The sequence below is a fragment of the Mastomys coucha genome, unplaced genomic scaffold (assembly GCF_008632895.1).
Source record: "Mastomys coucha isolate ucsf_1 unplaced genomic scaffold, UCSF_Mcou_1 pScaffold23, whole genome shotgun sequence".
In the NCBI taxonomy this organism is placed as follows: domain Eukaryota; kingdom Metazoa; phylum Chordata; class Mammalia; order Rodentia; family Muridae; genus Mastomys; species Mastomys coucha.
This window is the reverse complement of record NW_022196906.1, coordinates 97149778-97162997: the sequence shown is the minus strand read 5'-3', so window position 1 is coordinate 97162997 and position 13220 is coordinate 97149778. Positions and strand designations below refer to the sequence as shown.

The window sequence follows — 13220 nt, the reverse complement described above, 5'->3', positions numbered from 1 at the left end:
GTTTATGGGTGTTTAGTTTTTTGTTTTTATATATTCTGGATACTAATCTCCTGTCAGGTGTTGTCTTAGTCAGGGTTTTACTGCTGTGAACAGACCCCATGACCAAGACAAGTCTTATAAAGGACAACATTTAATGGGGGCTGGCTTACAGGTTCAGAGGTTCAGTCTATTATCATCAAGGTGGGAGCACGGCAGATTCCAGGCAGGCATGGTGCAGGAAGAGATGAGAGTCTTTCATCTTCATCTGAAGACTGCTAGCAGAATACTGACTTCCAGTCACTTTAAGACAACTTCTAGGACGAGTTGTCTTAAAGCTCACGCCCACAGTGACACACCTACTTCAACAGGGCCACACCTTCTGATAGTGCCACTCCCTGGGTCCAGCATACCCAAAGCAGCTTTTGTCACAGCGATGGAAAAGGTAATAGAATTCTTTCCCTGTAACAATATCACATTTGTCTGTTCTTGGTAGTATTTCCTGAGTGCTATTCAGAAATTCTTTGCCTATGCCTATATCTCAACATGTTTTTCTCTATATTTCTCTCCAGCAGTTTCAGTATTTCCGGTCTTACATCTAGGTCTTGGTCTGGTTTGAACTGACTTTTATGCAGGGTAAGAGATAGTTTCATTCTTCCACACACAGCTCACCGAGCACCACGAGGAAGCTATCTTTTCTTCAGCCTCAGTTTGGGCAGCTTTTTAAAAATTTTTTATTAGATATTTTCTTTATTTACATGTCATATGATATCTCCTTTCCCAGTTTCCCCTCCGAAAAAAAAGAAAAAAAAATTTAAAAAAAAAAACTGTTCCCTTCCCCCTCCCCCTGCTCACCAACCCACCCTCTCCTGTTTCCTGCCCTGGCATTCCCCTACACTGGGGCACAGAACCTTCACAGGACCAAGAGCCTCTCCTCCCATTGATGACTGACTTGGCCATCCTCTGTTATACATATGCAGCTGGAGCCATGAGTTCTACCATGTGCACTCTTTGGTTGGTGGTTTAGTCCCTGGGAGCTCTGAGGGTACTAGTTAGTTCATATTGTTGTTCGTCCTAAGGGGCTGCAAACCCTTCAGCTCCTCGGGTCCTTTCTCTAGCTCCTTCATTGGGGACCCTGTTCTCAGCCCAATGGATGGTTGTGAGTCTCTACTTCTGTATTAGTGGGGTACTTTCAGAGCCTCTCAGGAGACATCTATATCAGGCTCCTGTCAGCCAGCACTTGCTGACATCCACAATAGTGTCTAGATTTGTTGATTGAATATGGGAAGGATTCCCAGGTAGGGTAGTCTCTGGATTGATTGTCCTTCCTTCAGTCTCTGCTCCGTAGTTTGTCTCTGCAACTCCTTCCATGGGTATTTTGTTCCCCCTTCTAAGAAGGATCGAAGTATCCACACTTTGGTCTTCCTTTTTCTTGAGTTTCATGTGGTTTGTGGATTTGGGCAGCTTTGTTAAATACCAGTTTTTTGGAGCTCTGTACTTCACAGTGGTCATATCCATCCCTTAGTGCTTGGTCTTCTCTGGACTCATGTGCCTCTCTGTGACCTCGCTGAGAACCAGAGACAGGATTTGGGCTTCACCAACTAAAATACATCCCTTTGGTAGGAGCCCAGTAGAAACAAGACCCTAAGTCCAGAGTGAAGAACAACCATGTGAATGTCAACTCTTTCCCCGTGTCTCCCTTGATATGTGATGTCCTCTGGAAGCCACCCTCTTGTCAGGTACTGCCTGCCTCCTGCTTCTGCAGCTTCCCTCTCACAGTGACTCACCCTCAGTTCCCCGGCTGCCCCACATTCAGTCTTTGCTGAACACAGGACCAACCAGTATTCCAAAGCATCTCCTTTGAGGTCATGCTTTACAAATGCACATTAGTCTTACCAAGGGCAGACAGACAGTCTTCCATTCCATTTGTTCTTGGCTTGCTTTAGCTTAAAAGGGTGCAGAGAGCAGGGGAGCCAGGCAGCCAGAGGGCATAGTTTCCAGAAAAAAGCCACATCCAAAGAAGCCAAGCCGGGTGGGACAGGGATTTGCTACAGGGCACTTGCCTGTTTCTGTGTCAGATTTTTCTGAGTCCCACTGCTGTGGGCTCCCCAGCCCCGCCCCATCCTGGCACAGAGTTATCTTTTCTAACAGAACCAGAAACGAGTTGGCTGGACCTGCAACTCAATCCATTAAGAAGAGAGGTGTTTATTGCTTGAATCTCCAAGTATCACTGATGCTGTTGGTGACCACACTTAAAAGCATTTCCATGACGGGATATCAACCACCATTGTGGCGTTTATTCTACTCTATACCTTGTTCTTTCTAAAGCAAAGACTTAGACCAGCACTGACCAATAGAGAGACAGTATAAACCACAAATATTATTTTAAATTAGAGGGGCTAAGGAAGATTACTTTTAATGATATATTTTAATTACTATGTACCAGTCAGCTCACCATGTTGGCAGCTCAGTAGGTAAGTAATACAAAAATGTGAAGGAATATTCAACTTTTATTTTCATGCTTTAACTCTTCAAACTTGAGAAGGAATTTATACTCATAGCATGTAACTACACCGTCAGTGCTTAGACCTGTGTTGCTAGTGGTTGTCATACTGAGCGGTGTAGACTCTAACAACACCGTGTACACCTAGTCAGTGTGATCAGGGTCAGCCATGTTCCTGTAGCTCAGCCACTACTCTCTGGGAGGACAGAGAAGGAGCACCATTCCTTTGTGTCACTCCACAGCCAATGATGCTTACACAGTGAGATAGGCTAGCAGGGCAATAATGACTTCCCCAAACTTGTCCAACCAAAGGAGACGTGGCTGGGTGAGAAGACATATTTTGGGGGAATAAAGAAAGATCAAAGGACATTTATTTCAGAGGCAAGCAACCACCTCTCTATCCCAGAACTAGGACATGGGGGCAGCCACCTTCTAATGACTAAAGAGGGTGTCTTCAAGACAGGACAACCAAGGTCCCCATCTCCAGTGTCCCAGCCTCAGCCTAGGACTAGTAGATCCTTTCAGGGGATGTGTTGTTCCAGCTTAGATCACAGTCTTGCTCTCCTGGGTTCAACTGAAACAGGGCTTTTACATGCATGCCTACGGTGAAGGCAAGAGAAAAGTGAGTCAGCTTCAGAGAACCGACTCTTGCAAGATCCAGGGTCACCCACTTGTCACCCCCAAGGCCTGCTGATCAAAGCGTCCTCTGATCAGGTGGGGGACTATGAGAAGCGATCAGGCATCACCTCAGAGGCTACATCTGTCAGCATCTGTCAGCATCTGTAGGCACAGCGGAGGAGAGTAGAAAGGTGGAGGCACACACCTAGGTGTATAGGAGAGCATTCGCCTTGGCTCAGACTTGGAGTTTGTAGCCCTGAACAAATCCTTAACTTCCCTGGACCTTAGTATAAAGGAAAGTAGCAGCTGCCTCTCAGTGTGTTGTGAATACTACAGGAGTTTCCAAGAGTAAAATACTTGGGGCCGTTGTAGGTGCCCAGTGCTGTGTATTTCTGTTCCAAGCACAGTGTACCGGAAATGACTTACCTTTCTCAGCAAATACTAAAGATTTCTCTGAAGGTATGTATTTCATTTCATTGTCCATGGCAGGGAATGAGGTCATGAGCACCCTCCATGTGTAATATCAGGATTGCTTTATCTGGGAAAAGTAAAGCCTCTCCCCTCGGCTTAATGCTCCATATACATATTTGTGGACTTCATGAATAAAGAAATGAGTAGATTGGGCAGGGGAGGGGGGGTAAGAGGACTGGGGTGTCATTGCTCCCAGGAAGCCTTCCTGGGTTCCCTCCGGCTGAATCGCAGTCAGATGTCCTTAATCATTCTAGTACCATCTCCCAGTATGCTCTCCTCACTGTGTGCGCTCTCCCCACTGTGTATGCTCTCCTCACCGTGCGTGCTCTCCTCACCCGTACGGGTTCTCCTCACCGTGCGTGCTCTCCTCACCATGGGTGCTCTCCTCACCATGCGTGCTCTCCTCACCATGGGTGCTCTCCTCACTGTGCACCATGCGTGCTCTCCTCACCGTGCGTGCTCTCCTCACTGTGCACCGTGCGTGCTCTCCTCACTGTGCACCGTGCGTGCTCTCCTCACCGTGCACCGTACATGCTCTCCCCACCGTATGTGCTCTCCCCATCCACCGTGCTCTCCCCACCGTGCGTGCTCTCCTCACTGTGGGTGCTCTCCCCACCCTGTGGGTTCTCCTCACCATGTAGGTTCTCCTCACCGTGCGTGCTCTCCTCACCGTGGGTGCTCTCCTCACCATGCGTGCTCTCCCCACCGTGCGTGCTCTCCTCACCGTGGGTGCTCTCCTCACCGTGGGTGCTCTCCTAACCGTGAGTGCTCTCCTCACCGTGCGTGCTCTCCTCACTGTGCGTGCTCTCCTTACTGTGCGTGCTTTCCTCACCATGCGTGCGGGCTCTTCCCCACCGTGCGTGCTCTCCCCACCGTGCGTGCTCTCCCCATCGTGCGTGCTCTCCTCACCGTGCGTGCTCTCCTCAACCATGGGTGCTCTCCTCACCGTGCGTGCTCTCCTCACCCGTACGGGTTCTCCTCACCGTGCGTGCTCTCCTCACCGTGCGGGTTCTCCTCGCCATGTGGGTTCTCCTCACCGTATGTGCTCTCCCCACCCACCGTGCATGCTCTCCCCACCGTGCGTGCTCTCCTCACCGTGGGTGCTCTCCTCACCCTGTGGGTTCTCCTCACTGTGTGTGCTCTCCCCGCCGTGCAAGCTCGCCCCACCGTGTGAGCTCGCCCCACCATGTGTGCTCTCCTCACCATGTGTGCTCTCCTCACCGTGTGTGCTCTCCTCACTGTGCGGGCTCTCCTCACTGTGTGTGTTCTCAGCTCTTCAGTTCAACATAGGCATGGTAATTTGTTTGCTCCACCAGAAGAAACCTCCGAGTCCATCTTGACTCTTTCAGATACCAAAACACACAGATTTATAGTTTATACAGAAATACATGAAAGGCTGGAGACTGGAATTTCTGTAATCATGTGAGAGATAATTAATTTTTTTGTCTTATGATTTCTGTAAAGATTGAGACAAATAGTGAAAATGCTTACTATGGCACTAGTGTGCAGGAGGTACTCCACAATGGAAGAGTAACATTAACAGTGGCATCCATGTTGGTCATCATAATGTGTTGGGAAGGGATAGTAAAAAAAAAAAAAGAAAGAAAGAAAAAAAATAGTGGGGGTAGGAAATGAGGGGAGCTTTAATTCCCAAGCCTGACTTTAGGACAGTATCTTGGTTGGGGTTTCTATTGCTGTCATAAATACCATGACGAAAGCATCTTACAGAAGAAAGAAGTTTGTTTCAGCTATGATTCCACATCACAGTCCATCACGAAGTGAAATCAGAAGAAGACCTCAAACAGGCCAGGAACCTGGAAGCAAGAACTGAAGCTGTAGACATGGAGGAAGGCCAATGGTCCCCATGGCCCGCTGAGCCTGCTTTCTTATAGCACCCCAGGGGTGACATCACCCGCAGTGATCTGGGCCTTCCTCCATCATTCAAAAAAAATGTTCTACAAGCTTGTCCACAGGCCAGTCCGGAGAGGCCAGTCTTTCCACCGACTCTAGCATGTCTGGAGTTGGTGTGAAAGTTCTGCGCACTGAAAGCACACACACACTAGCTCTGAGAGGAATGCCAAGGTTAGCAGCTGTGTTGAAGCTTCTTGACTCTCAGCCAGCACGGGACACAGACTAGATCCTGGGACGAGGCGCTTCCCTCTCCCCACATCCATTCTATTTCTCCGTTCTTTCTACCCTGCCTCATCTTGAACACATCCCAGAGACCTGCCCCTTGCTTCTTTGGGGGAGGCCCTTCATAGCGTCTCTTGTCAGCTTTCCTTACCCAGCCCTCAATAAAAATGAAAACCCAAAAGCGGAGGCCTTGAGCCAAGAAGGGAACTCTCTTTTTATACTTTTATGTGGGTTCTAGAGATGGAACTCAGGTCACTAGGCTTGCATGGCGAGTTCCGTACCCACCAAGCCATCTCCCTGGCCCAACTCCGACAGTTCCAAGCACTGGCCAGAGGTTTGTAAAGTGTTCCTCAACTTGGGACTCTTCCTGGTGTTATTTTATTATCACACTGGGATTACAGGCTTAAGGGAGTAAGCTGCAAAGGTAAGGTGGTGCCATTCCATATCAATGTATGATTCATCACAGTGACTCTAACATGGCCAGTATTGGCTTTGATCGCCTGGCTGAAGCACCCAAGCTCTATAAGACAGGGAACACTTTCTCTAAAGTCACAATTTTTCATGGGGATTGGGAGGGGAGTTGAGACACATTTTCTCTGTGTTGCTGTGGCTGTCCTGGAATTCGCTCTGTAGACCAGGCTGTTTTTAAACTTAGAAATCCACCTGCCTCTGCCTCCTGAGTGCAGGGGTTAGAGGTTAGAGGCCTGCGCCACTGTGCCCGGCTGTCTTACTTTATTTTTGTCTGACTTGAAAATTTATACTTTCCTTGTGGCGAAAACATGTATAATTCTTTTCTTTTTGACATGGTTTCTCTGTGTAAGCTGGACTTGCCTCCACCTTGCCGCCTCCTGTCTGAGCCTTGAGTGCTGGGACTGAGGTGTGTCCCAGCACACCCAGCATTTCAAGGCTTCCTTTGCGTTATTTTGAAATATGCAGCACCCTTCGGTTCACTATAGTCATGTGTTGCACAGTAGGTCCCCCAGGGCTCTCTGATAACAAGCCCTCTTTCTCCCACTGGCACTACCCTGGCCTCCAGCACTCCCCAAAAGCCCCGGTTAACTTGACAGAGTCAGAAGCCATCAGAACTTGTTCTCTCTTCCCTGATGACAAGGTGTCCCCTGAAGGTTGATGGCCCTGTTATCTTCTCAGAGGCCGCCTTGGCCTTTCCATCCTTCTGATTCCAGCTCTCACTCTGGGGAGTCTTCAAGGCACCCATGCTCTGGCTGGTAGGTAGATGCTCCTCCCTCTGCTGATCTCCCTCCCTTCTAGAACAGAGGCTTTTCTGCAGGAACCAGTTGCCTCCAGCTTTATTCTGTCCCAGGTGACAGGAGCTTTTTAACACTCCTACTATGTGTTTGCTTGCTCTCTTTTTCTTTCTGAGGGAGACACTCTATCTGTCACAGAAATCACAGAGCTCCAGAAAGAGGCAGCTCCACCCCCGTTTCTCCACACACACCCCGACCCCCATGTTGACACCCAAGATGATTGCTGTAGGGGTGGTATTTCATTCACTACAGCTCCTAGCAAACCACTCTGAAACTTAGGACGGAAACCATATTCATCCCTCGTTCCTTTTTATAAAACTGGAGTTTGAAAAGAGGATGATTTGCCTCTGACAAAGGTTTAGCTAGGTGGCTTGCCAAGCCTCTAACATCCACTTCCTCACTGAGCCAGCATGCGGTGCTGGTGTTCCCTACAAGTTCCCTAGCACTGAAGGCCAGGGTTCTGCCTCTGTTCCCTTCTACGTAGTCCCTATCCTAGGCTGGTCTGGTTTTCAGACAGCATGTTCCCTGGCTTCTAAGAGTAAGTACCCCCAAGAACACACCCTTTATGTCCAGGCTCAGAAGTCATTCAGCCATATTCAGTGGTCCCATCATACTCAGGGGAGGGAACAAAGACCACCTCCGTGGGGGTGCCAAAACCACTTTGAGGAAGATGAGCAGATTTAGATGTGCTGTGATGGTCACTTGTGGAAAATAGACATTCTGCTTCAGTCAGGAATTGCAGAGGGCCTCATTCTACCACAAGTATTTATTGTAGCTCAGGCTGAACTAGGTAGGAGAGCTGTGACATTGAAGCACCAATTCGACCCTGGTGCTTTAGACGGAGCACAGCTAGGAGGTAGACCAAGACTTGGCTCAGAGATTACAAGCTCCCCAGCCCCTGGAACATTCCCAGCAAAGACTTCAAGGCTAAGAAGCCTTCTAAGACAAGGTGTTTGTCTGGGTTAAATCATAGTAACTAAAGCAGATAACCAAAAGGCCTGTGTGTTGCTGCATTTGGGAACATAGAGTATTAAATTATGGTCACCAATAACAATGCTTGTAATCTCAATAACAACTAGGTTGTCTTTTTCTGACATTTCTCTGAATCAAAAATCTCTCAGTCTTGAGGCTCTCTTGAGCATCTAGGATCAAAGACAGCTGAGCTTTTATGCTGAACTGCTATGCGGCACCCTTTGGACCTTAGACAAATGGTTTCACCGTATGATAGCTTGGAGCTGATGGGGGGACGCAACCTGCAATTGTATCATGCTTGTCTGTTTCTTGTTCCAAAAAAGGGGCTATGTTGTATGTGTGAGGTCAGGAGGAATCAGGAAAGAGAAACAAGAGAGGGCATGAACATGTGGTTGTAAGCACACACATTTGCACGCAGGCTCACATGTGCACATACCTGTTTTGCTAGAGAGCTGTTACCTGTCAACCTCCCAAGAGCTACAGCACAAGGTAAATTCATATTGACCAGAGGCCGCAGGTGCGTCCGGGCACGCAGACCCGACGCACGTGGTTTTCTCACTTGCCTGTGTTCCAGAGACTGTGCTCTGGGAAGCAGTTCCCAGCGGAGTCATAGACCTCAGTCTGGCTGTTGAACCTGTGACCTCCGGACATTTCTGGAACCCAGCAGGTGACGGCCCCAGTTAGCTCAGAGGTCTGAGCAGAGCAAGCGTCTGTCCTTCTGCCCTGTGAATGGATGCCCAACTTGATGGGAAGGGGCTTGTGGATTGTGGCTGCCTTGCAGAGAGGAAAGCAGCAAAGATTTATGCTACAAGCTCTTTAGCCAAGGTCAAGAGACCAGGGTTGCTTCAGAGCAGTATATTCTGAACTCAGGGATGCCTATTTAATTCTAAGCAAAACCATGCTCCAAAGAATTAGCATTTATTATATGTGGTCTTTAAAGTAAAAAGGAGTCGGAGTTCAAAGGGCAGAGCACATAAGAGTTCTGAAAGCAAACAGAGTATAAAAAGAGCCTGGGGACTTGGGAACATCAGTGGAATTAGCCATGAAGTGTGTTGGCCTGATTCACTTCCCCCCTCTAACCCTGAGTAGCTGTGGTTAACTGTAAAATCATTTTACTCAGGGGTGGGGAATGGGGTGCCTTCTCATCTGTCAGATGGAGGGATTAACGTCAATGATCCAGACATCCTTTCCCAATTAGAAGAACATCCTGAGGGTTAGGAAGTTCAGCACATTTTATTCATGGGCAATGACCCACAACCTTGTCCAGGAGGATCCTCTGGTTCTTACCATCTTATGGGAGAAGAGCAATAGGAGAGGAGAAAAGAGGGTACAACATATGTTTTAAAAGGAGCCCACTCCCTCAGAAATAACATTATTACATTCCTGTAGCCTTGAGTCCCAAATTCTTCCTCTTAGGGCCAGCTTCTCAACACTGTGGCTTTGGAAGTAAAGTTAATGACCGGTGACCATTGGCAGACCCTTTAAACCATTATACTATGTTCTAGTTTTTCAAAAATGGTATGATGGCACACACTTATAAGACCCAGCACTTAGGAGAATCGCAAGTTTAAGGCTAATATGGGCTCCATAATGAGATCCTTTCTCAAATGAAATAAGAAATAATAAAAATCCTTGTTTTTTTGTTTTTGTTTGTTTATTTTCTGAGACAGGATTCTCTGTATAGCTCTGGCTGTCCTGGAACTCACTCTGTAGACCAGACTGGCCTCGAACTCAGAAATCTGCCTGCCTCTGCCTCCCAAGTGCTGGGATGAAAGGCGTGTGCCACCACTGCCCAGCATAAAAATGCTTGTAAAGAGGCCTAATACTATAACAAAGTATTTTGCTGCCACTGTTCATGAATCTTCGAGTTGACTGGGCTCAGTTAGACAGCTATGCTCAGGGATGGGACATAGCTCCAACTCCTGTGACTGCCTAAGAGAGCATTAAAAAGGCAGTAGGCAGAAGACCCTGGATGTGAAGGAGAATCTGCTTAAGAAGACATTTAAAATAATGAGGAAATTAAACGGAATTGTTAGTATGAATTATCAGTATAACAAATGTGTGTATATAAGCTTAAATGTACCATTTTTTAGGTAAGAGAGAAAAATTCAACCTAGAAAATGAATTCCCAGAGATGGTAAATCATAGCCTCTAACCATGCAGAACATAGGGGTGGAGGGAAACACTCAGAGAAGGGTGGGGAGTATGGCTCAGTGGGAAAGCTTGCCTAGCATGCCTAGGACTCGGGCTTCCATCACCAGCACTGATAACAACAACAAAAAAAAGGTATGTTAAATCAAAGTGGAGGGGCTGGTGAGATGGCTCAGTGGGTAAGAGCACCAACTTGCTCTTCCAAAGGTCCTGAGTTCAAATCCCAGCAACCGCATGGTGGCTCACAACCACCCATAATGAAATCTGATGCCCTCTTCTGGTGTCTGAAGACAGCTACAGTGTACTCATTTATAATAATAAATAAATCTTTAAAAAAAAAAAAATCAAAGTGGAGGAAAATGTAGTCCTTAGAGCCAGGGTTTGCCAAGTCCCAGCTCACCATTCCTAAGCTGTGCTGTCACTGAGTCTACTGGCTGTCAGTTGCAGTATGGAGCTAAGAAGAGCATCTCCTGTCCATCCATGTGCCTGCAAAGGTTTGTCCTTCCAGCAATGCGTGTTACACAGGAAATGCTCAGGACCTTATTAGCCACTTTGCTTTCCACCACTTCTGTCCTTGCCTGTGCCAGGTGCAAATGCCAGTGCCTGACTTGCACTGTGGGCAGTCAACTAAACACTCGGAAGGAGGGTGCCCTCTCCACCCCTTGAGATGATGGCCCAAGCATGGAAATTTTAGGGAGGAGGAAGAGGCCTTCCTATGACATCTGGGCACCGATCAGTCTGTGGGCGCCCACTCACCCCCCCCCAGTCCCACTTATCCTTATTCTGACACATTTTTAAATTTTGGCTCTACATTTTAAACATGTCAAGCTAGATTTTCGTTTTAGTGACTCTTGCATATTTAGAATTAGAGTCTTGAGTCCATTATGCAAACGTATGCAAATGATATGCAAAGAGGCAGTCACCCCAGATTGTGGGGAGGGGAGTGTGTAGACCAGTACAAAAGGCCTTGAATGAAAATTTGCATGCGTTAGGGGAGCCCCTGGTTGAAGGCCTTGCACACGCCTGTGACAGTACACATCACAGCCTTCATTTGCTAACCTTTTGTGTGAAGTAGAAGAGTGTAAGCCCTTGTCTCATTTCCATATTGAAGGTGACAGTTAGGTTGAAAGGTTAGACAGTTCAACCCTGCAGCTATTTTATGATACAAATGAAAAATGGCTGTGAGCCAGGCCGTCTCGTCTCTCCTTGTTGTGTGACTTTTACTGGGGAAACATGAAGAAATAGTCGCCCCCATTGGGGCACAATAGCAGACCAAAGAATGATTCTACCCAAACCTAGCCTGATGACCGGATATGGTCAGGAACATCTGTGATTCAGAAGTCCTACCTTGGCTTTAATGACAGTTCCAGAAAGCTGAATCCCTAGGCTTGTAAGGGTCCTTGATTCACCAAAGAATGATACCCCAGACTCCAATAGCATGCAAAAGCAAAGAGTGTTTTAGTCTGCAGAAGTCCAGCATGCAAGGGTATACCATTTACCAAGGTGGAGACACCCAGGTGAGCTCCCAGGTCCAGTTTAAAGCAGATTAGGAGACTTTCTGGGAGGGGTGGGTGACCTTTATCTTGATTGGTTGGCTCTTGGATATGGGAGGGGGCGGTTTTTGGATTGGCTAGGGCTCTGGGAACATTCCAGAACCATTGTGGGTAGGGGTGGTCTGGAAACCTTTGCTGGGGAAGCCTGGAAACTGTTGCTGACTCACTGTTCTTGCCTCAGGCCAGGTAGCCAGGCAGCTTCTGATTGGTTGTCTATGGCCTGTGGTTTTTCCAGTAACTGACTTGCCCGGACTTGCCTCGTTCTGGGAAAGAGAAATTTAGGCCTAGTCTCCTGATCTGCCAGTTTAAAGCCTGTCATGGAGTCAGCCTGTCTCAGCCCTCTCAGGCCCCCAAAGCTTGTGGACAATTCTAACAAAGTCTCCTCTCCCCATCCAATCATTTGTTTCTTACATAACCTGGAGGAAGTGCCACGTGAGTTTTCTAAGTTTCATGAGCTCTCAGAGTCTTAGTAGTCTGAGGGCAGATTTCAATTCAGAGCAAACAGCTACACCACACACCTCAACTAGCCAAGTGCTGTCAAACAGGCTACATCTGGGCCTTAGCTACTGGGGACCACCCCAGTAAACAAACGGGGAGCCAGGGATCAATGCAAAAGCAAGAGGAGTTTATTGTGCTAGTGCACTGGGGTCATCCTTCACCCAAAGGAGAGGCGGCGGCCCCAGGTGGCCAGTTCAACCAGTTTTCATACAGTTTTCAGGGGTAGAATAGAGCAACAGCCACTAGGCACAATGTGATTGGCAGAACAGAGTGACTTTAAACTGATTGGTCCTTAGGGAATGAGGTCTGTGGATGGCCAACAGTTGGTCCACCCTGAGGAGTGTGTCTGCTTGCTCTGGGCTTCCCTTATCTGCTGGTGGCTGATGGTTGGTGCCCCACCCCACCTGTGGTCTTTCTGAGGAATGTAATCAGCCTTTCTCTTCCAGGAGGGGAGGGGTGCCTACGAGTTCTGTGACCTTTCCCTTCTGGAGGGGAGGGGGTCCAACAAGCTCTGTGACCTTTTTCTCCCAGGAGAGGAGGGGTGCCTGGTGGAATTTTCCAAAGGTCCTGAACTGCAAGGACACATCAAACTAGAAGCCACAGGAACTCCAGCCTAGAGGTCGGCTGGGATGGTCTGTGTTCCTGCAGGCTTCTAGTGGGGAAATCAGGGAGATTTCTTTCTCTAAACACTTTAAACCCCAGGCAGCATAAACCTTGTGTTCTAGAGGGCTGCTGGCATTGTCCTGGAGCCCAGGTGGCTCTCCTTCCCACTGTGTGCCTGTCCCTGGGGTTAGTTGGTCTCTGTCTCCAAACTGTTCTTGACTCTGAAGCCAAAACAATATAATGTCCTTGGCTCTAGGGCTCTGAGCACCAGAGACATTCTGTGCTCCAGCTCTGCAATCCTCTGGGGGACTCCAGCTACTACAGCAGCTCCCAAATGGACATAGTTATCACCTGCCAGCCCCTGCACCGAAGACCGCCCTAGCTCAGCCATGTGGTACCCAGTTGGTATGCAGGGTAGGATGAGCACCTAAGAAGCAGCCCTCAGCTAGGAGGGAGTCTGGGGGAGTCTCCTTAAGG

At 48.2% G+C, this 13220-nt stretch overlaps 1 protein-coding gene across 12 annotated transcripts in view; it reads left to right on the top strand.

Moving 5' to 3' along the window:
* Window positions 1-13220, top strand: part of Tmem108 (transmembrane protein 108) — a 290470-nt gene that overhangs the window by 257517 nt on the left and 19733 nt on the right. For 2 of the 12 annotated variants that reach the window (XM_031344801.1, XM_031344791.1), the window contains exon 1: window positions 11945-12074. The exons of the other annotated variants lie outside the window; for them this stretch is intronic. In XM_031344801.1, coding sequence (XP_031200661.1) covers window positions 11960-12074 — 115 coding nt within the window. In that variant the 5' untranslated portion in view covers window positions 11945-11959. Of the gene's footprint in view, window positions 1-11944; window positions 12075-13220 lie in introns of those variants that run through there. 12 annotated transcript variants of the gene reach the window in all.